At 38.6% G+C, this 23266-nt stretch overlaps 1 protein-coding gene across 2 annotated transcripts; it reads left to right on the top strand.

Annotated features, from left to right (window-relative positions):
• Positions 1-471: 471 nt before the first annotated feature.
• LOC149041138 (uncharacterized) lies at positions 472-20306 on the top strand. 2 transcript variants are annotated; one of them, XM_089214450.1, is made up of 8 exons: positions 472-539; positions 8670-8730; positions 9911-12930; positions 13261-15516; positions 15620-15747; positions 16178-16298; positions 17215-17297; positions 17822-20306. In XM_089214450.1, the coding sequence occupies exons 3-8, from the start codon at positions 9967-9969 to the stop codon at positions 17877-17879; spliced, it is 5610 nt and encodes a 1869-aa protein (XP_089070576.1). In that variant the 5' UTR covers positions 472-539; positions 8670-8730; positions 9911-9966; the 3' UTR covers positions 17880-20306. The 2 variants fall into 2 exon arrangements, with proteins under 2 accessions (XP_089070576.1, XP_089070575.1); XM_089214449.1 differs by lacking the exon at positions 472-539 and adding an exon at positions 4520-4682.
• Positions 20307-23266: the final 2960 nt, after the last annotated feature.

The raw sequence follows: 23266 nt of genomic DNA, 5'->3' as shown, positions 1-23266 counted from the left end.
CAAAGCATTTGCCACACTTTTCAAGCTAGAGGCTGCAGCGAAACTGAAAAAGCATATCAAAGAATAATTTCATGAACATAAGGCGCGTTCAGCAGACAATGAATCTATGAGGTTTCAAGTGAAAATTTGCATGAAAATTGGTGGCGGGTGTGCAGCCGACTCCTGAATAACGCTCTCGCTAAAATGACGAAATTTAAACTGCCGAAGCTACGAGAGCATTTTGAACAAATAAAACGCGTATAGGTGCATTCCACACGCCCCATTTAGGAAACAGCTGGCTGACTAAATAAAGAGGCGTCAACGATCTTACAAAACGAAACATCTTGAGAATCTTTGCATACGTTGCATTTAACCTGTATAAAACAATAGCCCTCTTAGTCTTTCTACATTGACCGCAGGACAGGTTTTGGAATCTACTTCCTAGAGTGAAAGTCACATTTTGATGATGGAATGATTATTCTTCCAACTCAGGAACTTCGATTTCGATGAGATCCCGTGGATCCAGCGTACTTGCAATAGCCAGACCGTATTCAAATCAGGTATGTAATCTGTAGCCTTAAGAAATCAAACTCATTAAATTAGGCACTGATGTCTCTCAGTAGATTTTATACGCTTGTTAAGCGCGACTTACTTTGACTGAACATCACAATTTCCGCTTTTGATACGGTGGCATGAAAACTTAATTTAAAAGCTCAGTTTTCCGTTGGTATGTTAAAACAAGTTGGCAGATGCCAAAAGGGCTTAACAGACCCCAGTCATGACATGTGAGAAATATACCTTCATCTGGTGAATAAGGAGTGCGAGTTTCTACGAAATGTACATCAAATCGGCTTGAGCAAAATGTGTGACCTTTCTGAGTCTGAAGTCCGGCTGACAGCATGTTTCAACATTTTTGTTTAAATCAGTTATTTTTTGCTCTTGAGTGAAAAGAGATCGTCCATTTGTTCATATACGACCTTCATAATGGCGGCGGCGCGCGAGACTGGTAATTACTTAAACATGAAACCAAGGTCAGAAAGGCCATGCTTGAGAACAACACCGAAAACAAAAGATCAATGAAGGTTGAATAAGTGATCTGTTTTGACTCGATTCGGTCGAATTATTTACAAGAAGAGGAAATGCCGACTCATTATTGTGTTCCAGAATGTACGAAGAAATTCTACCGGAAAGACGATGGGAAAAAAGTGTCTTATTTTTAATTTCCGACCGAGAATCCGTTAAGAAGAAATGCCTCCACGCGATAAGAAGAGACGAAGGAAAGCACTTCGAGGTAACTGAAAATACAAAGATATGCTCCCAGCATTTCAGGAAAGGTTATATTAGAAATGTCTCGCGGTCAAAAATGAATTAAGAGATGGAGTTGTCCTTTCTGTGTTTTCATTGATTCGAACATCGCCACGCAAGGGAAAGGAGCCGGCGGAAAGAAACTTCGAACTGACAGCTTCGAAAAGTGCATCACGAAATTTGTCTATCCCAGCTGTTGTTCTTGAAGAATTATCAAATGAATCGTTAAACGAATTATCAAACGAAATGGTTCCAGATCTACCAGATTGTAGCTTAAAAGTCGAAGACGAAACACAAACTGCTTTTACCGATCAGGAGGCCTACTTGAGAGAAATTATTGACAACAACTTAAGCGCCAACCGCAAGATACCCAGCGGCAACGTGATGCTCTTAATAAAAGATTGTTTAACTTTGAAAACTGTAAGTCAAAAGATTCCAATGCTGCTTTTTAAACTGGCTTTTAAAGGTTGGACACTTTAATGGCTGTTTTCGAGTATCTTTATCATTTCCTACTGGCGGTCAAAAACTGACAAAAACACTGAGTCTGGTTACAGTGAGAGCAGACTACTAACTAAAAAGGGGAGAGCTAGATCTTTAAGGCCCCTTGATGAATTTTTGATAGTCATGTGTAGACTAAGGCAAGGATTCCCAGAGGACCATTTAGCTCAATTAGTTAATGTATCAGCATCCACAGTAAGTAAGATATTTATCACATGGGTCAATTTTATGTTCTTTAAGTTTGGACAAATAAACATTTGGCCCAGCAGAAAATTAATAGATACAATGCCCAAATCTTTTAAGGGAATGTACAAATCTACTAGAGTCATAATCAACTGTACTGAGGTTAGATGTCAAATGCCAAGCAGCTTGCAGTTGAATTGAGAACTTTTCAGTGCTTACAAAAATCACACAACTTTTAAAGGTTTGGTTGGTATTTCTCCCAGTGGAGCAGTGACATTCAGAAGTCAACTGTATACAGGTTTTATCTCCAATCGAGAATTTGTCATATGGAGTGGATTCTTAAATCTACCATTTGATGACAAAGACTCCATTATGGCAAATAAGGGATTCATAGTTTAGGATTTGTTGCCTTTGGGAGTCAGTTTAAATTTGCCACCCTTTCTTGGAGCATCTTCTCAGATGGCTGTAGAAGATGTGGTAAAAACACAGGAAATTGCAAGTTTACCTGCAACCTGCCTTTAACAAGATTAAGAATTTTCACATCTGGGACAGAGTTGTTCTAATACATCAAATGGGAATTGTAAACCAGATGTGGGCAGTGTGTGAATTCTGTTGTAATGCACAACCTAACATTATATCAATGTGAATATCACATTCATGTGAGGCATGAATGAATTACTTAACCCATAAATTGCCTACAAATCTCTTCTCTCCCTAGATTGTAAGGGGCTGCAAATTGGGCATTAACATAAAGACAACATTTTCCCCTCTGTTCTGACTATTTATTGTAAGGTTTACATAATTGAGCGACTTCTTTTCTGTCTGTAAAGACCATGTTGTCTATGTTGTGTTTAAATTATCTTTGGTGCAAAATGTTTAAACCAGTTTGGTTTTAATTTTCCTTTGTATTCTTTAGCATACTTTGAAACAAAGGAGATTAAAAAACAAACTGGTTGGAAAAATTTCAACCCACAACAAATTAAAGCTACAAAACAGTAAGAATTTATTCATGTAAGGTGTTAATTCCCAGTCAACTAGTAAATTCACGACTATTAAGAAAATTTGGATGTAGAAGCATGTTATTACCAATTCTGTTGAAAAAAACAGAGCTGTCATAACAAAATAGCTTTTGCAAGTAAACTGTAGATTACAGGGTCAACCAGAAGAAGCCGTTCACAAGACTTCACAGTCACTGTTGCTACTTGCCAGACAATTTCAATTGAAAAGCTTTGCATAAGCCAACTTAATAAAATGTTCAAAGTAATATGAAAGCAGTTTCTGCCCTTGTTCGGCCCAGAAACCAGGGTCGTATGTAGTCATGCACTCGCTTCACCACCTCTCCGCAACATTTAAGCCAAAATTTAATCTCTGAGATTTTTAACTCCTCAGCTTTTCTTCCAAGAAGAGAAGCGCCAGGTATATCGTTTTCCGTCAGAAATGTCGGATTTGAAATATTTGAAGTACTCGCCATATGTAACAAACGAAGAAGCACGCGACGCAATAATTTGGCATTTCTGACCTCGTTTTCATGCAACTCGATCCAGGACTCTCGCGATGTCCACCATTATGAAAGTCGTGTATTATCTTTCCAAAAACGAATGACTGTTCATAGCCTACAAAAAATTTAACTCGTATCAAAAAGCCATGTAATTATCTCTTTCATCATCAAAGAATTCTCAATAAGCTTGACAGATGTAACTACAAGTTTGTAGGTATATGGCTCAGGCACAAACAAGTGTTTTATTTCTTAGAAGATTCACCGTCTCTCTGACTTGATCAAGCAAACAAAGCTTACAGAGCACCTCTCTCGCAAGATCTTAAGTGGAAAAAGGAGGCACGCTTGTGTGTACATACTTGTCATTACGAAGGTCAAGGTAAACATATATAACAAGAAGCTTCTTTAATAAGCCTAAATTGCTCAGTCCATGCGCATGCATAGTAAATTTTAAGAGCCAAATATCTCGTCAACATAGATTCCATTTTTAGAGAGGGTCTCCTGGAGAGTGTATTTGTAAATTATCTCGGATAAAGAAAGCGCTTTCGGTTTTTCTTCCGTTTTCCTTCAGGTTTTAATCAAAAGAATTTGATCTCACCTCATCAGTGTCATTTTTGGTATTAAATCTACAAAATTGTATCTGCTTTCAAGTCCAATCTATATCAGATTTACTTTTACAATTCCAGTCGACTTCCGAGGACCCGAACCCTCCCTAACTCAACATCGCGCCAACGCGAACCAAGTCCTCGGAATGCCTTCCACTCGTTTAACACAGACTACCAACGACAGGTTACTTAAAAGACTGCTGATACTATCGATTTGTCTAATCTCTCCAGACCACTGAGACTGCTCGGTAATTTATCGCAAGTTTACGTAGAGATGAAGACTTCTTAAAGTGTGTCCTCTGTTAAACTTTATTTTTTGGTAAAAGAGATCGCAAAACATAACCAAAGCGAGAAAGGAATCCTAAAAAATACTTAATGAAAGCTAATATAATTGAGGAAGTAGGTCTTCTGCTCTATAATTCATGCAAAAACATCCGCGAGGCTTTCCCACTTCAATTTGAATATCAATTGCGAGGTAAACACTGACCGAGCCCAAACCCTTACAAGAAAAACCGTGTTAGTTTTTCAATTCTTCGTCAAATTGTTCGTAGCCCGTTCTCCTCTGCTGATACCTACGTCAACCAGATGAAGAAACGCAATTCGGAAAAGCTAGAAAGGTGAGCTCAGGAGATCTCATTAACATCATTGACGATATGCTTGTTTAGTTTAACAAAACAGGCCATCAGACTTGCGCCATCTTCGACGAATGTTTCTTGAAACTTCCAATCACATGATCGTGGTAAACAAGAGTTAAACCAAATGGTTTATCACCAAAACAGAACATGCGTATATTGCTACCTCTCGATCGAACAGTGCAAAGTCGCTCCGAGTACTAATATGTATACATAGAATATAAACAATGTTATTTCGTCCGCTTCGCTAACGTCGCTTTCTTCTTTAGTCGGAAAATCGCAGGGCTTAAAGTGACATTAGGATGAGAAATAGAAGAGTAGCATAATGTCTTTTAGAATTACTACGGTGATAACTTAAAAAACATTCGATTGCGTGTTCATTCCTAGGAAAATCCCGAATTTTAATTAAAGCACAACACACGAAGAAACCAGACACCGTTAAGGCATCAGTTCAAATAGATATGAATAATTTATTACGACAAGAGCGAATTGTGGTTTCTCAACCGAACGTATTCGGCGGATTTTCTGAGAAAACTGGTCGTTTTCTTTCGCAATCAAAGAAGCATATACAAAGAGTTTTCGAAATCTATTTATGAGTTAGACACAATCATAGGTTTTTAAAATGTTTTCGAAATTGGGGTTATCAAAATGGTTTACTCGCGTTGTAAAGGTAAAATTCGACGGTCTCACTTCGTTTAGATGGCTAGAAAGCTTCTGAAAAGCTACGACGAGATCCTAGAAAGACAGCTGCTTTCCAGAAATACAGATAAGCGCAGGCTATTTTATTCTGCCGATTTTCTTACCCAAGGAACCATTGGCCCAATTTGGTTACGACCCTCAGCACTTGCGGAGGTCTTTACATTGCTAAGTTACGCGAAACGAGTAAAGTTTGCATTTTTCAAGTAGAATAATACAACTTCAATCGAAACTAAAATCTCTGAATCGCCAGAGTTTTCTTGTTGAGATATATTCACTTCTCTCTTTAGTGTTTTCGGTTAATGTATTTCAGGACCTTATTTTTACAAGTTTGTTTTTCCAGCTCAAGGTTGTTTACATTTTCAATAACAAACTGCATTTCAACTGTCTAATTTTCCCTACAGGTAATTATATCGCCCTGAAGCCAAAACAGATTCGTTTCGTTTCTGAGAAAACGAAACAATAATATCCTGTGTGTAACAAAATTCCGAATGCAGCCAAAACATGTGTTCACCGTTCTCGTTTCACATCTGATTGTAAACAATCGTAGTGACTCGTAGCGTCACTTCCATTTTCTTTTTTTATTCGAATGATGGTAGTCAATGCAACGATGCTGAACAAAAACTCACTAAAGCAGTTTTTTAATTCAAATTTGTGTGTTGAAGGTGAAAATCGATTGAAAGACGAGTAAATTGCTCATGGCCTCACTTTGTCAGATTGCGACGAAAGCTTCCGGAAAGCCACAGACTTTATAAGTTACCTTCTTATTTACATTGCTTGTTTACCTATTTTTTCGCTTTACCTCCACCTTTACAGTGGCGTTGGTACTGTGAGAACGAGCGGTGGAGCTTTAAAACTCTCGTAGAACGATCACTCGTTTTCACAGCTTTGTCGCGCAACCCGTCAAAGCACACAAAACCATCGGATAGTCAGTTTACTACAGTTACAAATGTCTCTCTTGTGAATAGAAACCATAGTACGGGTCCGGACGCACTGGACTGACAAAATTTGTTTGGCCCTGCCAAAAATCTCGACAAAATTTGTCTCTGCCAAATGTTTAATTTGTCAAGCGTGGACGCACTGAGACAGCAAAGTATTTGTTAACCACATCTGTCAATCACATGAGACAAGAGCCTCCATAGCAACGTTCGAGGAATTTTGGGATATACCAAACATAGCAGGCGCCATCGATGGGACAGATATAAAAAGAAAGGCTCTAAAAGAAAGCGCTGTCGACTACTTTAGCCGATCTAAATTGAACAATACTTGGCCCTGGAGATGCAGCTAGAACGTAAACTTGGGAACCGCAATAGTTGTGTATTCTGAGTAAGGATCGTTATGCAGCATACAGAGGTACGAATCTGCCATCTTCACCGTTTAATTTCCGCGCAACTGAGAAATCATTTCGGCGGGCTTCGAATTTAAAGACTCCGACTAAAAATAGAGATAAAATTTCCTTGATTAAAATTTTCCTTCAAATCATGGCGTGTCAATTGACAAATCTGTCAGATTTCATGCCTGACAAAAATTTGTCCTGCTCCGAGGCACGACGACGGCCTCTCTGAAGTTTGATAAGCCTTGACAGAATTTGGCAGATCTAAAAATCACCGGGCGCACTTGTCTCTGGGTGATAGATTTTTTCGCAAAGTAAATAGAAGTTTATCCAGTGTATCTTAGCCAATTTCTGTTTACTTGGCTGGATGCCCGCAAAGTGGGTTGAGGTACGCTCAAGGAGCGTACCTCAATTGCTCTAGCTTGAGTGGCTAGAGGTACGCCCGAGGAGCACTAGGAGCGCTGCAATATGGCGGACTATTCCAGTTACACCAGTTGCGATTTACCAACAATCAAGCGACGTGATTGAACCAGACATGCACATTATAACATGCTTTACATGTGGAGAATACATTGTTGAGTTTAAATCAAGGAAATTTCGCTATATTTTGTATGGCTGTTCCCTTCACCCTCGACGATCTTAAGTTTCTTGTTCAGCAGAGTTTTAGCTTAACATTGTAGCCGCTAAGGCCTGCACTTGCAAATGTAAACGAGACTTATGAATAATGCCCTTGTCATAGTGCTACTGGTTGGAAAGATCCCCAAGATGAAATTTCTATTGTCATGAACCTCTAACCGGTAGGATCTTAAGAGGCTTAGAAAATACTACCGGCTAGCGGTACAGCTTGCATATTTAGTCAACTTTGCCCAATTTTTATGACGGTTTGCTTCGCATTTTACTCTTTCTGCACTACAAATTAGTCTTACACTTCTTTGAATCACTTTTTTTAGGAATACGTATATATTTATTTATTTTTATTTGGTCTTGAACCTCTAGCTGGTTGGATCTTAGGGGTCGATGGGGGGCTTATAAAATACTACCGGCTTGAGGTACAGGTGGTATACTTTGTGAACTTTGCCCAATTGTTATTATGGTTTGCTCCACACTTTACTTTTGTACACTTCAAGTTGTAGTTTCACTCTTTGGAATCAATTTTTACAAGAGTGCATGTACATTTATTTTATTTGGTCTTGTACCTCTCTCTGGTAGGATTTTAGGAGGCTTAGAAAATACTACCGGCTAGAGGTACAGCTTGCATATTTTAATCGACTTTGCCCAATTTTTACTACAGTTTGCTTTGAATTTTACTTTTTGGAATTTCATTTAGTGTTACATTACATTAAAATCACTTTTTTCATGAACATCTTCTTGTTTCTTGGTCGTGTATCTCTAGATAGTCGGTAGGATCTTAGGTGGCTTAGAAAATTCTACAGGTTAGAGGTACTTCATGCATTTAAAATGAATTTAGCTCATTTCATTTACTTCTTGATTTATGGAAAAACCTCACCCGACTCGGAAACTCGTCACTAGTGCTCCTAGCCGGTAGGATTTAGGCACAACCCAGGAAGTGTCAGCTACTTCAGTGGCTGTAAGCTACTATTTTTAGTACGTCACGCAATGAGTTTCAAATTTGGGCGCGCAAATCGTTACCTCGTTCTAATACATTAGAGGTTCGAGATTCCGCGCAAGTACGTTGTACAATGGCCACTTCTACCTAGCTGATTGTTTCTCTATGGTAAATATCAATGCTGGTTTCTAAGGCTTTGTATTTGTAAAATTTGTAGCTTATTTGCGTTGATATTTAACCATGCACATCTTCAAACACATGTTTACACGTATATGAGAGTGTAAAACATTTGGCACCAATTTACCCTTGCTTTTAGAATGGAATATGTGTTGTAGACTTGTTAACAAACTGCGTATGTGTCATCTTTCTTAATTAGTGAGATATAACTGCTCCGGGCCGGAAGCTGCTGATGCGTTCTGAGAAAACGGACGAACGAGGTAATAAACTTTTAAAAATTTGTAACAGACGCTTACTATAGTGTTAATTTTTTCTGACTTGTAATTCTGTGTATGTTTCCGTGATTTCTTTCTTAAAGCATGTTATGAGAAAGTTCACTTTAAAGTGTTTCACAAGCGAGTGATCATCTTCAGTTTTATGTCCGCTTGTGGACCTAATGGTGTGGTAACTAAATTTTCAATTCATGCTCTGTCGAAAGGTCAACAAGTTCACATAATCATATGCTATATTGCGACGTGTAGACTGAATTATAAAATGATTGATTTGCATAATAATTGTTCACGATCCACTTCCCACTGATAGGCCTCAGTGACTTGATTAAATATAAACATCATCAGTAAATCGCATAATGGCGTCCGATCAAAATAGGAATCAGCGAGCTAACCTTCTTAAATCGTATAGTACTCTATCAGAGGTTCTCTTTCCTTCTTAAACGAGAGCATCTTAAAGCTTTCGCTCGGTTTCTCGTGTTTGTCGGTTATGTTCTGTCAACTCAGGAGTGTTGGACGACATGGGGTGACGTTATGTTCATAAGGATAATAGTGTTGCCCCAGACAACTATATCTATTTCACTTCCATGACCAACGGGCTCGCTGCCAACGTCTCGTAACAACCGAGCAGTGGGAGTCTAATCGTGGACGGGCTCGCACGAAAATTCTTACCCCTCTGTTTGTTCGCCAAATACGAGTTTAGTCAACTCTAACTCTTTAGTAAACACATATCGTTATCCTAGCGGCTTGAACAGAAAAGTATTTCTACTCTAGGCCTTTGCTTTTTTCCATTTAACGGGTGAGACAACTTGACAAGAGGTTACCCGAAATGTACAGTAAGATATGTAATTGATGTGGATTTGTGGACCTGTCGTTTAAGGACCTGTCAATATTTATCACGGGGGGAAGCGGGGGTTAGTTGATTGATTTACAGTCAGTTTTCTAAGTCCTCCTTTATACTCTGTTTTTAACGACTAATTCTCCAATGACTAGTCCCTTAATACAGATAAAACTAACAAACCCATAGAGGACTCTATCAAGGATCGGTTCACTTCATGTTTCTATTTTTGTCCAACTAATTTAAATGAGAATGAATGCTATATTATGGTGGAGCAAAGTATTCTGTAAATAATCTTTACAACCATCGATATCATCATCACTGTCATTTCAGGTAAAGGAACTTAGTCCAAATGAACCAGCTGTTTTCACTATCTTAGAGCATGGAAAATGGATCCTCCAGATAGAACTGAATCCCTTAGATTAACGGTTTACTATCTGGAACAAGGGAACTTAGTTCACGCGAAAGAATCATTACAAAAATCTTACCAGTATTTCCAAGACTTGTTGCCAAGTGAGTTATCCAAACCCACTTTCCAGGAGATAGAGATAGTAAACAAGGCAGAGAAAATATCGATAGAGAATGTGGCGTGGAGTCTGCGAACTGGGGCAATTTTGTTGTCCCAAACAACTCCTAAGAACAACTTCTTTGTCCGCTTCGCCAATGTAGTTGGTGCTGTTGCTTTAATCGCGATTTGTGATGATATAGCTGAGAAAGTATTTGAGCAGTTAAAAGAGTATATTGAGAATGTCGGAGACGAAGAATCAGTTATTAGCCTTGGAGTTGCCCTTAACAACTTAAGTTGTGTGTATATTACCAAAGGAAGTTTCCAAAACGCAAAAGTTAGTCTTCAAAGAGCTCTTGCGATATTTGAGGTAGTCAAAACGGGAAAAGAGTGTGTCACTGTCGAGGAGGAAATAACAACAATAACAAACAACTTACGACTAGTGCACCAGGCTCAAAGAAGTTATGTAACCGACTTCCAATTACAAAACGATCTCCTTTCTAATGTAAGCCGCTTTGCCATACAACCAAGAATCACTGCAGTTGTTGATTACAATGAAGCCCTAACCTCTTTGGATAACAGGAATCTTAGAAAAGCTTTGGACGAACTTGAGAATTTAAAGGCATTTTGTGAAACAAAATTACACCAAAACAAGGGACTCTTAACCTGCATTTTGTTGAAAATCCGTTTAGTTTGTTCGATGCTTCAAGTCTCTAATGGGACCACGATCTTTATTGATAATAAGATATCGACCTTGCAAGGGCTGAAGGAACTTGTTGATAGTAGTACTAACTTTTTATTAGACTTCTCAGTCACAATTGTGGAGACTGTGGCCGACATTCACCTTTATCAAGGTAATCTTGACCTTGTCTCTAGCTATTTCTCCTATCTTGTACCGGTTCTTCGTGAAAGATGTGGTGCAGATCACCCAACATTTGCTTCTATTCTGTCAAAGCAGGGGCTTATTTTTCTCCACTTGGAAAACTTCGCACGTTCTAGGCAATGCTTTACCGATGCATCAGAGATTTTCACTGGAGCTTTTGGTGCTATTCACCCCGATGTTCTCAAATGCAATGCAGGTCTTGCGAGGCTAGAATGGCTCGATGGATGTGAAGAAAAATCTTTAACGCACAGTCAGACAGTTCTAGAAAATGTGGAAAGAATTTGCCAAGTCTCATTTGAGTGCGAGTTGAAGCCAAAATTCATTGAATTGTCTTCACAAAGAGGAAGAACACCATCTCCTAATGCTGATCATCAAGAACAACTAAAACTTGAAACTCTGGTTTCTGAGTTTGGTATAGAAATAACCAGGGTTCTCAACCAGCATCAACTGACTGATCTTTGGAATTGTCGAGGAGCACTCTCAGAAAGTGATGATTTTGTGAATTCCTCCGTCTCCAAGGAATTGTGTGCAAAGCTGAGCTTTAACTGGTTCAAAGCTGGTCTTTGTTTGTTTAACGTTGGAGTGGGTCAAAGTGTCGCTTTTCTCTTTCTTTCGTGTACATATGCAAGTATGTTTTATGATCATTTGGATTGTTCTGAAGTCATTTTGCTGAGAGTGATTTTTCTTGTGTGTCATATCAAATCTAGGACGTGCGAAACCTTCCCGAAAGTTCAAAAGAGATTAAAAAATGAGTACGGACGGTTGAAGAACTTCATTGAGGACAAAGCGAAGAGATTTGTTAAACCGGAAAGCAAAACTATATTTCTTAACGAAAATACAAACTTGATGATTGCTCTGGCAGTAATCCTTCAGACGTTTGTAGAAATGGAAATGTATGAGATGATAGCTGATGTGCATAGTTTATTTTCTTTCCTGTCAAACCAACAGTCTCCGCAGGTATCTCAAGTAGTGCTCGTTGAAGAGCTTAAGTTTGCGTTTTTTAGTTCAAACATACAATGTCTTGGCAAACAAGTTATGCACCACCTAATTTTTTTGACGCCTCTTGGGGTGATTAACAATCGAAAAGTCACTAACGAAAACGATACAGATACTTCCTGTAACTCTCAAAGCAAGCAGCTTACAAAATCTTTACATAGAGATGACAACTTTGGAGAAAGGAAATCGAGGCAAACTTTCAAAACTTTGGCACTGAAAACTGATAATAATCGGTGGAGAGGATCTTGCAGATTTCTTGTGGAGTGTCCAATATCTCGTGGGATTGATATTTCAGCACTAAATGAAATAAATGCGTGGAGTTTGAATGCAGTAGAAGACAGCTTGCCTCACTTGATCTCATGCAGCCATCAGAACATAGAATTGGCAATACAATATTTCATAGAATTGGAACTTCCAGCCTCTGCGGAAAGAACTCTTTCTTCGATTTCTGGTGATTTTTCCCTTTTGTCACTCGTGCTATCGGCAGCTAAGGATGGTTCAGAATCTGAAATGCAATCTCTGGTTCTCGTCAACACAGAGAACACTTGCGAAGGAAACCTAGCATTTATCTTCCAAGACAAAGTAATTGCGGATTTTCTATTCGGAAAGCTTTTAAAGCAAATTTTAACCAATGAAGACGAGCTTGGTGAGGTTGTGAACGTGGTAGTCAAAGACAGCCAGCTCGTGTTGAAAATCCAAGGTCCACCCATAGGGCAAATAGTAATTCAGTGCCATGAAGACGCCATCAAAGTGAAAACCCACTTGATTCACTATTCTCAAAGCCGTAGAAAAGTTGAGATTGTTCGAGAAGAAGTTCAACCGTGCAATTGCTCTCTTATTGAGAAGGTCATCGCTGACAAAATGGAAAAATGTGCTCGTAGTTTTGGCATTCATTTCGAGACAAAAAGTGATAATGCCTGGTGTGTTGCGTCACATCTGACTGGAAACGCAAGGGATATTTCAATGAGAGTAAGTGTTTTGAATGTTGTATTCATCACTTTAGGCATGAAACTTGTTCTTCAACCATGATGATGAGTCCTTGTTATGCAGCGATTCATCTACTAAATGTAAAATCCACCTTACCAATATAACAAAATCAAAAATATGACAAAGTCAGAGTGAGAATGTTTCTTACCGCTTTTTCAGCTAATTTTAGGGATTTGTGCATTACAATGAAGAAATCTAAAATATGGTTGTCTTTTAAATTAGAGAACAGCCTCTTTTTGCCTTAAACTCCATAGCAGGATCAAAAGTTAGTTTTTGGCTATTGTTATAGTTTTTGATTCGTTCTCTTTTTAGGAGCACCAGCCGCTAGAAATGCAGCTTAGAACCGAACGCCCAGGCCGTATTTTTCCCCTCCCAACCTTGCTTTCCAGCCAGTCGTTCTTGTCGGAATCAGCGACACAAACAGATTTCTTAAGTATTCCCTCAACATGTGATCTTAGTACTCAAACAGAGCTCAGTGACTCTGATGAGTCTGAAAATCTGGCGGAGCCCACATCATCATCCAGTGAAGTAAGTATATCACCATCATTACCTCCATCGTCATCGTCATCATCATCTTCGTCATCATCATCATCATCATCATCAACTGGTGAAGAAGGTACTGATGAGGTGTCCAGAAGGTCAAGGTCAGAGCCAGAAGAGAAAGTTAAATCGTCAATGAATTCCGTCTGTTCGTGTGGTTTAGAATTGGAGAAACGCGGAAGAGAAGTTCCAAACGTTGCAAATTCAGAGGAAGAAAGATCTAGCATGGCTTATCTCAGTGTTTCAGAGTTCAACTATTGTAGCAACGATGCAGAGGAAGGACAGATAAATCAACCACCACTCGTTCCGCCATTAACCTTGAGGGTTCAAACGGAAGGCAAATTACGTGAGAATAAAGAAAACCTGGATAAGAGTATTAAAACCGATGTTTGGCTAGGGCATTCTATGGATGATGAAGTTGATGGTGCAGTAAAAAATGCTTCGTGCGGTAGTTCTGCAATCCAAAACTGTCATCCTTGTTATTCCTCAACTGGATCTGCTGAACCACTTTTTCAAGGGGAAGGTGGTCTATCCGACAACCTTCCACGAATTACTGACCAGGTGGAGCGTCATGGTGGTGCCGCTGCCTCAACCAGCTGGTGCAATGATGTTACGGATGAAAACCGAAGAAATAGAGAACGTAAAGTCGATTCTAAGTCACTGAAGATATCTCAAAAGAGTAAAAACAAGAGTAAAGAGCATCTATCAGTAAAAAGTCAAAACACAACGCCTGGGAAATTTCTAGGCTTAAAAGGTGGAGGACAAGATCCATTTTTCTCTAACAGGAGCCGAGGTTATGAGAATCTCGAATCGGTTATTAACTGGAACGACAAGGACGCAAAGCCTGAGAGGGTTAAACCACGAGATGATATGCAAAACACCGTAGATAAAAAAGAATCAAATTTCTTTGGTATAAGGCCTTGCTTTCTTGCTCGCCACACAGATGACAGTAGCATTACCACTCCTATCGATGACATAAGGAATACAGCGGAAAATGCCAATGGAGGGTCTTCCAACACTTTTTCAAGGAATCAAAGGTCATCTTGTTTAACTAATAAGCAAGAATATCAAGACTACTCCTTTCAAGCCCCATCGTTTCGTTCTGAAAGCTCAAAAGTATCTGCTCACGTAAAAGGTCCAAACCCTTACGGCTCCTTCGATCCTAACCCTGCAGTTTGGGATCTACCAGTGCCTGCTCGTCCTCTACTTTCTCTTCCCTGCAACAGATCGGAGCATCTCCAAACCCTTTCCTGCGATGACCCGCGAATTGTACCTCCGCATGCTTTGATGAATGGTGACACGCCGTTGAAGCAAACACCCCTTTTAACACAACAGAGAAAAGTCAAGGATCAACGTACTGATCCTGAAGTACAACGGAAGAGAAACTACGATTTTAAAGTGATGAATGGAAATCCTGCATTTTTATCTAATACCACTACAATTACCCAAGGCCTGATATCCCCTGAAATGGAAATCTCCGCTTTGCCACAGGCAGCCATGGACAGAAATCTCACATGGGAAACAAGAACACTTGCAGATCAGGACACTGCTAACCAAGAGCCACCGTCTCTCTCAAATGATGATTCCTTAGCTGACCTAGAGCGACGAGTGGCCGAAACCTGTTCCCTTGTCGAAAAAAACTTGAAAAGAAAGGAAGAAAAAGAAAAGGCAATGAAGGAAAAAGAACGAAGAAGAAGAGAAGAGCGGGTCAGGAAAGAACAACAAGCAAGTGAAAGAAGAGAAAGGGAGGCAAGTGAAACAAGACAAGCGGAACGCAGGAATGACAGAGAAGAAGTCAGCAACCCGATAAGTGGTGGTGGAGGAACACCTACGCAAACCTCCGCTGATGTCGAGGGTCCACAATGGCTCTGTGAACATTATAAGCGGCTCTGTCGCGTCAAGTTCCCATGCTGCGGAAAGTTCTTTCCTTGCCATCGTTGTCATAACAATTCTGGGTGTTCAAATGATAATTCCAAAGCAAGAGAGGCGTGTTATGTCGAGTGCTCGGTTTGTGGCCATCAACAAGAGGTATTTAGACATATCATTTATTCAAAATTTCACAAATCTGGAAATGAAGAAGTTATATTCAGACTATACGCGATTTGCTCTTAATGCTTTCTTGTTTTTTAAGATCAACCAGGACGCCCAAACCTGTGCCAGATGTAAAACAAAGTTCTCGGCATATTTCTGTTCTATGTGTAAACACTTCACGGGCACAGACAAAAATCCATATCACTGCACAAAATGTGGTATCTGCCGGTAGGTGAAACGATATCCATGGCAAAATTGTTCGTTTTTCGTTTATTGGATGATATTCTTTTTTTACAAAAAGAGTAAGGGAGTAATTGGTCTGCTTCAATATCAAGTGTTATCGTATGAATGGAAAGGAAACTGTGGCGCTAGCCTAAGCACGAGAGCAACGCTTAATAAGAGAGAGTCAAGCCCTGATCGATACGCATATGAAACTTGACACCGCCATTGTTTTCTCCTCCGTCTTTGCGAAATCGTATTCAAGATATATCAAATATCAATTTTTGCTTCCTCATAGGCATCAGGATTTCATTCTGTAGATCGAATCGAGTAGAAATATAGGGTTTTCACTTTGCTTAAGCAACTTATTTTCTGTACGAGTCATGTTAAGTTTGCTCGAGTATTTACCTGCGAAGTGATGTTCCTGTTTTCGTTTCAGCATCTTCAAAGACCGCTCCTTCCACTGCGATGTGTGTAACGTCTGTCTGGACAAAAGGCTGGAAGGCAGACATTCTTGTCGAGAAAATTCAGGACATGATGAGTGCTGCATCTGTTTGGAGGTAGTGACTTACTTTTCGCATTAACACGGTGTTGCTGCAAAATTTCCAGAGAAGGAGATTTCTCTGTCTTGTTCGTTACAAATCGTTTCTTGTTATGAAATAGGTTGTTGTTCATCGTGGTAGTTGGGTGATATCATAAGTTTGTTCTGTTGTCTCACCACAAGGTCACTTGATATAGAACGCAACGTTTCGACTGCTTACTGCAAGTCTTCTTCAGAAAGCAGTCGAAACGTTGCGTTCTACATCAAGCTAAGTGACCTTGTCGTGAGACAACAGAACAAACTTATAACATCAAATCGTTTCCTGTTTGTCGTGTCTACCTGTTAAATGATTGTCAGTGTTTGCGGATTTCGTCATCAGTTCAACTGCATTATTAATATTTTGTGTTCTCATAGCGTTGTGAAACATTATGTTATTTGTTGTGTTCTATCTATAAATTTAGTTTTGTTGGTCAATGTTTATGCTCGGTTAATATAAAGCAACTACACAGTTTTCACTGCCGTTATGTCTGGATTCCATTGGATAATGTCTCGTCGTATCATTTATACATTGGAACGTTTTCCTTTCTGCTATTGCAAGAGTATGGATTTCAAAAAACTGTCTAAAGACATCCGTGACACTAGTTGCACACAAAATCGGCCCTGCAAGAGGAAATATTGGCCAACACCTTTTTCCCATCTGCTTTAATTATAGCCTTGTTATCGACAATGAAAGTGAAATCTAGAAAATTTAATGTTTGAGGAACAAATCCAGAAAGATACTAAGAGAGCGCTTGAGTTTTTTTTAGCAATGTTCTGAGTACAAAAGAAAGCGTTTAATGGAATTATTCGAATAAGAAATGATTTTAAAAGTTAAACTGATGGATAATACCTGTAAATACTTTTACTTAATGGACGTTTGGAACATTTTTTTTCAGGACGCATTCAGCGGTTGTCAAATTCTGCCATGCTCACACAAGGTTCATAGAGAGTGTGCCATTGCAATGATACAGAATGGCGTGTAAGTATGCTCACAAAGTCGTGATTTTTTATGAATTAACTTACAAAACGAAGAACGCGTTTGTGGTCCCCTCCATTTGACGGTATCTGGTTAGAATTCTGAATCAGTTTTGTATGTGGAGTTGTGGCGGAGTGTGTGGGGGTTAGTTGCCTGACTCTGTCCATCTCTCGACTTCTGGCTGCGTGGACTAGGGGGTGGAAATAAATTATTGTGTCCTGCGTCTTCTTTCTTTTGAAGGAACTTATCTTTGTTTCAATTGAATCTCTCATTGGTTCGTGATATTAACTTCTAATTGGCTGTTGTGATTAGCTGGGTTTTGGTGTAACAACACTCGAGAGAAAAGATCTCTTTGCGTGCATCTTTAGAACAGTTCTGAATCCACAGCAATGCTGGGTCGATTGTGAGCTTTGCAGTCTCTTTTAGTTCTACCCGTGATTTTACGGTGCTCTTGACTTGAATATTCTCGCGTTTAATTAAAAAAAGTTTAACTTGCATTACTTGAAATGTTTCCTTTAAATTTGCAGTCGCAGCTGCCCAATTTGTCGCCATCCTCTCTACAGTCAGACAAATGGCAATGATTGAATGACAACGTCCATCCCAAGCTCTTCTCTTATCGCCTCGTTGATAAAATAGAGAGGACCCTGTGAATGGAGCTGAAAGCATGATTTTTTTTATTTCCTTTTGATAATTGTTAAGTGCTCAGATTTTGTAGACTTTTAGCATAAATTTTATAACAGCTTTAGCACCTAGATTCAATGTCTGATCGTCCTGGTAAGAAGGCTCTACCTACTCAGGACTTCTCACGCCCATGGCCGGGTTGTTCAAGGCTGGGTTGAGATAACCCAGGATTAGAGTGAAATCTGGTTTCAGGTCTGAAAGTTGTGAGAGAAAATTCAGTCTAATTCTCTTTGTCCAAAATATGATTATTGGATGCTCCAAAAAGAAAAGAGAAAATTATTCCAAAAAGGCATTTAAACAAAGAAATACAAAAACCCGGATATAGATTTAGTCCTGGGTTAGCGCTAATCGACCTTCGAGCAACTAGGCCTAGATGATCAGACTACACAATCATATCTTACTCTGAGTTTAAATCATTTACCATATTACTTTTTTTAATTTGATTGATCGATACGTTTTTACATAAGTGTGAAATTTCAAATTATGTGGGTCTCCATAATCAAGCTATCAAAACGTTATCGCAAGTTGTCAAATATTAAGTTTTTCACTAACAACCCAGAATTTAGAGAGGCAAAGTTAAAGAACTCGTCGATGCTGATCTTCTTGTCTAGAACGCCTGGCTTAAGATTTCCTTAGGCGTATGTATCTAGGATATTGAGTTGCTTTGGTAATGAACTATACTCTGACAAAAAAAAACAAACAAACAAACAACGAAAAAACGGAACTGATATCATCGATTATTCTAAACGTATTACTATACAACACAGCACGTATTCTAAAATGATTCGATTTATCCAAGCGGCCCTTTTCTCGCAAATTTTGGTAACTTTGTGGGTCATATTCTAAGATCTTAATCTAAGGAATAGCATAGCGGTTATTCGCTCAAAACCCAGCTCGTTCTGTTTAGTTTTTTCACATTTTCTATTTTGAATTTTAAAGCCATTGATATTTGATAAACGGCATTTTGGGACCAATGGTTACCGTAACTTTCAATAAACGGGCTCCTGGACAACCAAAAAGACTAACCTTGCAGAATGGAACGTAAAATCTTGCATTTACTTTCATATAACCGCGTTCATTGGTTGTTACTAAACCACACTCCGCTTGAACGGTGAGCACAACTTATTAAGAGGCTACCTCATATCTCCTTATCCCTGTTTGGCAAAACTATCTGAATAGTTTCGTTTCCCGAGAATCACGGGATATCTATTGATCAATATCTTACCTATGATGTACATATCACTAAATCAGCCTCTAATTGCATCAACAGTTAGGACAGATAAGTAGAATTAAACGCCTCTTATACATGAAAATACTTTCATTACTTATAAATAGCTTTGTGTTTAGTAAACTTTTTTATTGTTCCTCAGTGTGGAAACATCTAAACGTAATCTACACAAACTGCAGTTGTTACACAACTTTGCTATCAGAGTTGTATTAGGTGTAGGGAAGTTCGACCATATCTCTCAAGGACAGAGATCTCTTACATGGTTGGATGTTACGGAGAAGGTTTCATTTAACGGTTCAGTTTTAGTATTCAAATGTATGAATGGCTTAGCTCCAGATTATTAAGGCAAATACTTTGTTAAACGTTCAGCATTCCACAACAAGAACACAAGGGGATGTAACAATTTTGTAGTTCCCAGATGTAGATTGTCCATAGAACAAAGGACATTTTACTTTTGGTGTCCAAGGGAATGGAATGGGCTAGCCGACAATAGTAAGAACAGTTAAAAAATTAATAGTTTTCAGCGGATACTTTTCAATAGTATGTAACAAATAATTTTGGATATATTTTGAATAATTTTGAATATATTTTGATTTTAATTATGTTCCTGTAAATAGGTTTTCTTAATACCAGTATTATGTAACAGTTAACATTGTGACTGAAAAGCCTTGTTGAAGGGAGTCTCAATGAAGTATGTATGTATGTAAGTATGAAACGCTGTGTAAATACGTCGCCTATTGAGGGTTGGGTGCTGATTCTATACAACGCAAAATTATAAAGTTATGAATAATTCAGAGAATAAGCTGCATGCTTTTAGTAAGTTTCTTGTTCATTATTTCGTTTAAAAAGCTGTAATCTCAAATACATTTGCGAGTGCGACCGTATTCTTGAAGTGAACCTTTCAGTCACGTGATCGTTATAAAATAGAAATAGTATTATGGACTATTTCAAGTTTTGGATCAGTATAACGACGTTTAGAGGAACAGTCAAGAAGTCATGCTTGTAATATGGGACTATAAATGTGGGACCTCTGAATTTATTTCTCAATCATTCGAAGCTCTAAACTGTCTCAGAGAGTTAAGAAATAAAAATTTGAGAGCTCATGAGTTTAATCTTCGGGTCAGGCCAAACTCAGACGCTGCAGCACTAAGCTTACTGTAAACGTAGTCAAGCGCTTATTAAGCTCGTATATGACACACATCCTGCAAACTGTTAGCATCAGCAGTGTCAAAAGCTTCGTGTGAGTTAATAGTGTAAGAAAGATGGTGAGTCTAATTTTTTTCTTTGTTCCTTGCTCGAAATGCTGAAAGCGGAAAACATCTTTCTTCATTTACCACCGAGCTAATGATTCATCATTTTCCTATTCAACACATGAGGCTTTCCACATTGTTGATCCTAGCAGTATGCAGCAATAGCTTAGCTTAGCTTGGAGTCTCTGTGGCTCAGTTGCAGAGCATCAGGGCACAAAGGTCTGAGGTTTGACTCCTCACGACTCAGCATTTTTCTTTTTCCCATGCTTGTGACCGGATCGAAAAAAAACGTTTCTCATGTGTCTATCCAAAACAAATGAGCAATAAGAAATTATCTTTTTTTTTTAAGATTTAGAGGATATAGAATACTGCAACAACTCATTGGTCTATGCATTTCTTTATTTTCTGACGTCAATATAATTTTTTTTGCAACTCTTTTTCTGGTTGCTTGACCCGTGCAAACAAAGAAATTGCGGTGCACACAGAAGTATTGAAAACTTAAGGTGAGGGATAAACAAGTCTAATGCAGTTCAAAATACATTCAATTTTCAATACCATGTGCTCGGTGTGTGGCAAGTTTCACGTCGTTCTAATTGACTCCTATCAGCTCGCTCACTTTTCTCTGGTGATTTGATTGTCACGCATTTCGCGCTCGAATTCACTTTCCAAGCACCTTCCTCTTGTACCAGCGCCCAAGCATCTAAGCAGCCCCGCCGGTAGAAAAAGAAAACAACAGAAAAAAATATATCTTTACAGGAAATACCAAGCTTCTCAGTTGGTTAATTTTGGGGTGAAAATCATATGATTTTTTTATTTTTATTACTTGTGGTGATTGGGCCTGTTACAGAGCCCGATAACATTAGGCCATCATCTGTGTAAGTAAATAAATGAGTAAGTAAGCAAATAGGCAAGTAGGTAAGTAAGAAAGTGCGCGACTTTTCAGAAGCTTTTGAAGCAATCTAATGAATGAGACCGAAAACGTTATACTGGTCCGAAAGTCTCAAAAGGCAACATTTTCTGCATCATTTTCATACAGCGATCTCTTGACTCACTTTTCTACGTACATATTTTTCCGATGTACTTTTCGAAATTGTTGCGCCAAGAAGTTCTATTGAGTTGTATATGGCAAGTTGTGACTCGTCACACTTGAACCCTGGCTCGTTAGTTCCTTTGTTTTTTCCCAACGCTAACCCTTGGTATTTTGAACTGCTCCTCTTCATACCATTTCGGGCAAACCATATGTCAGCACCAATAAGATCATTGTTAATTGTTTCTTCAACTTTAGAGAGTTTATTGTCAGGGTAAGTTAAGATACAAATTTAATCTGGTCATGAATAATTAAGCTCAAAAACTTTCTGATTATCTCTTTCTTTCCTTCTGTTAGGTGTTTTGAACTGGTTTTTCGATCCCATCTACGTCTGTTTTTTTGTTTGTTTTTCCGTTCGAAATATCACTAGTTCTTATTGTTGATAACCTGCGCTTGACGATAATTTACGCAGCCCCGAATATTCTCGAAATCTTAAAAACAAAAGTAAAACCGCATATGAAAGAAGGGAAATCACCTAATTCAATTTCTTTTATCTATCAGCCCACGTTTCTGGATCAGGCTAATCAATGTCCAAACATTAACCTCCTTTCAACAAGTCAAAATAGAGAGACAATTAATGCAATAAAAGGGGCTTGACTTCAGAATTCAGAGGCCAAAAGATTTAATCATTTTCAATTTTCCTTTAGTTGCAAGGAAGTTCTTGCAATTAAGTTATAATATACTCACTCCAGAGGTTTTTCATGCATGCTTATTCCAAATTTGATTTGCTAATTTTAATTTGCCATGGTGGAGCGAATCAAGAGGTGTTAGCTGTTCAAAAGAAAGAACTGGCTTAATTTACGGACTGATGTTCTCATCAACACGTACAATAGACAACATTCTATTTACTTTTAGCGTCAGTGCACTTTCAAGGAATGTATTTTTCTTTGTGGCTGCATGGGAGCTCAAAAGGGAAAGGAACGTGGAAGTTTATTCGAGCGCCAAAGACAATCAAATCACCACTGAGTCACTTTAAGCCTAACGCGAAATTTGCCACGCATCGATCATATGGTATTCAGCATCCGACCTGTTCTTCTCATGCCAAAATAATTTAACATTTCTGTGCGCAATGCAACTTTGGGGTCAGACCTTTTCGGAACACGAGTATATTAGGTGTTTGGGGATCTCCACTTTTATATCTGAATTACGTTTAGTATATCGTGATGAGTTATTCTTCAAAGTTAAAAAAAAATAATCGAATTATTTTTTTTAAACTCTGATCGTTTTGATTCTTTTTATTTGCATTCAGTTTCTCTACCAAAAAACTCAACATTGATTCATAATAATTTTCGAGTGTTGTCTTGGAGATATCATATTCATTTCAAGTGCCATTGTTTTCCCAGTTTCACTTCACTTCATGCAGGGATACGAGGCCTTGCGGTTTACAAAAAAGGTAAGGAATAAAGAATAAAGAATGAAATCAAAGTTTTCAGAAATGGTAAGTGAAGCGTGCATCGCAATTTCTTTCTTTGTTTCCATGGTTGAAACAATCAGAAAAAGAGTCACAAAAAACTACCATCGATGAGATTTCGCATCTTCAAATCCACCTATTATTTCAAATAGGAGAACTTAGTGAGCTCAGGGGTAACCGGATTCATCAATTTGACTTTCCAACTGTCCCCCAAAACGCAGCTAACCTTGCAGTGTCCGTCAAATTAAATCCACAAGTTTTAAAATCTACGGCTTGATCACGTGAAACAACGCATATCCAATCTAGTAGTTTCTT

This window comes from Pocillopora damicornis, chromosome 8, assembly GCF_964200805.1.
Source record: "Pocillopora damicornis chromosome 8, jaPocDami1.2, whole genome shotgun sequence".
NCBI lineage: Eukaryota > Metazoa > Cnidaria > Anthozoa > Scleractinia > Pocilloporidae > Pocillopora > Pocillopora damicornis.
Note: the sequence above shows the minus strand (reverse complement) of the source record. Positions and strands in the feature narration are given on the sequence as shown.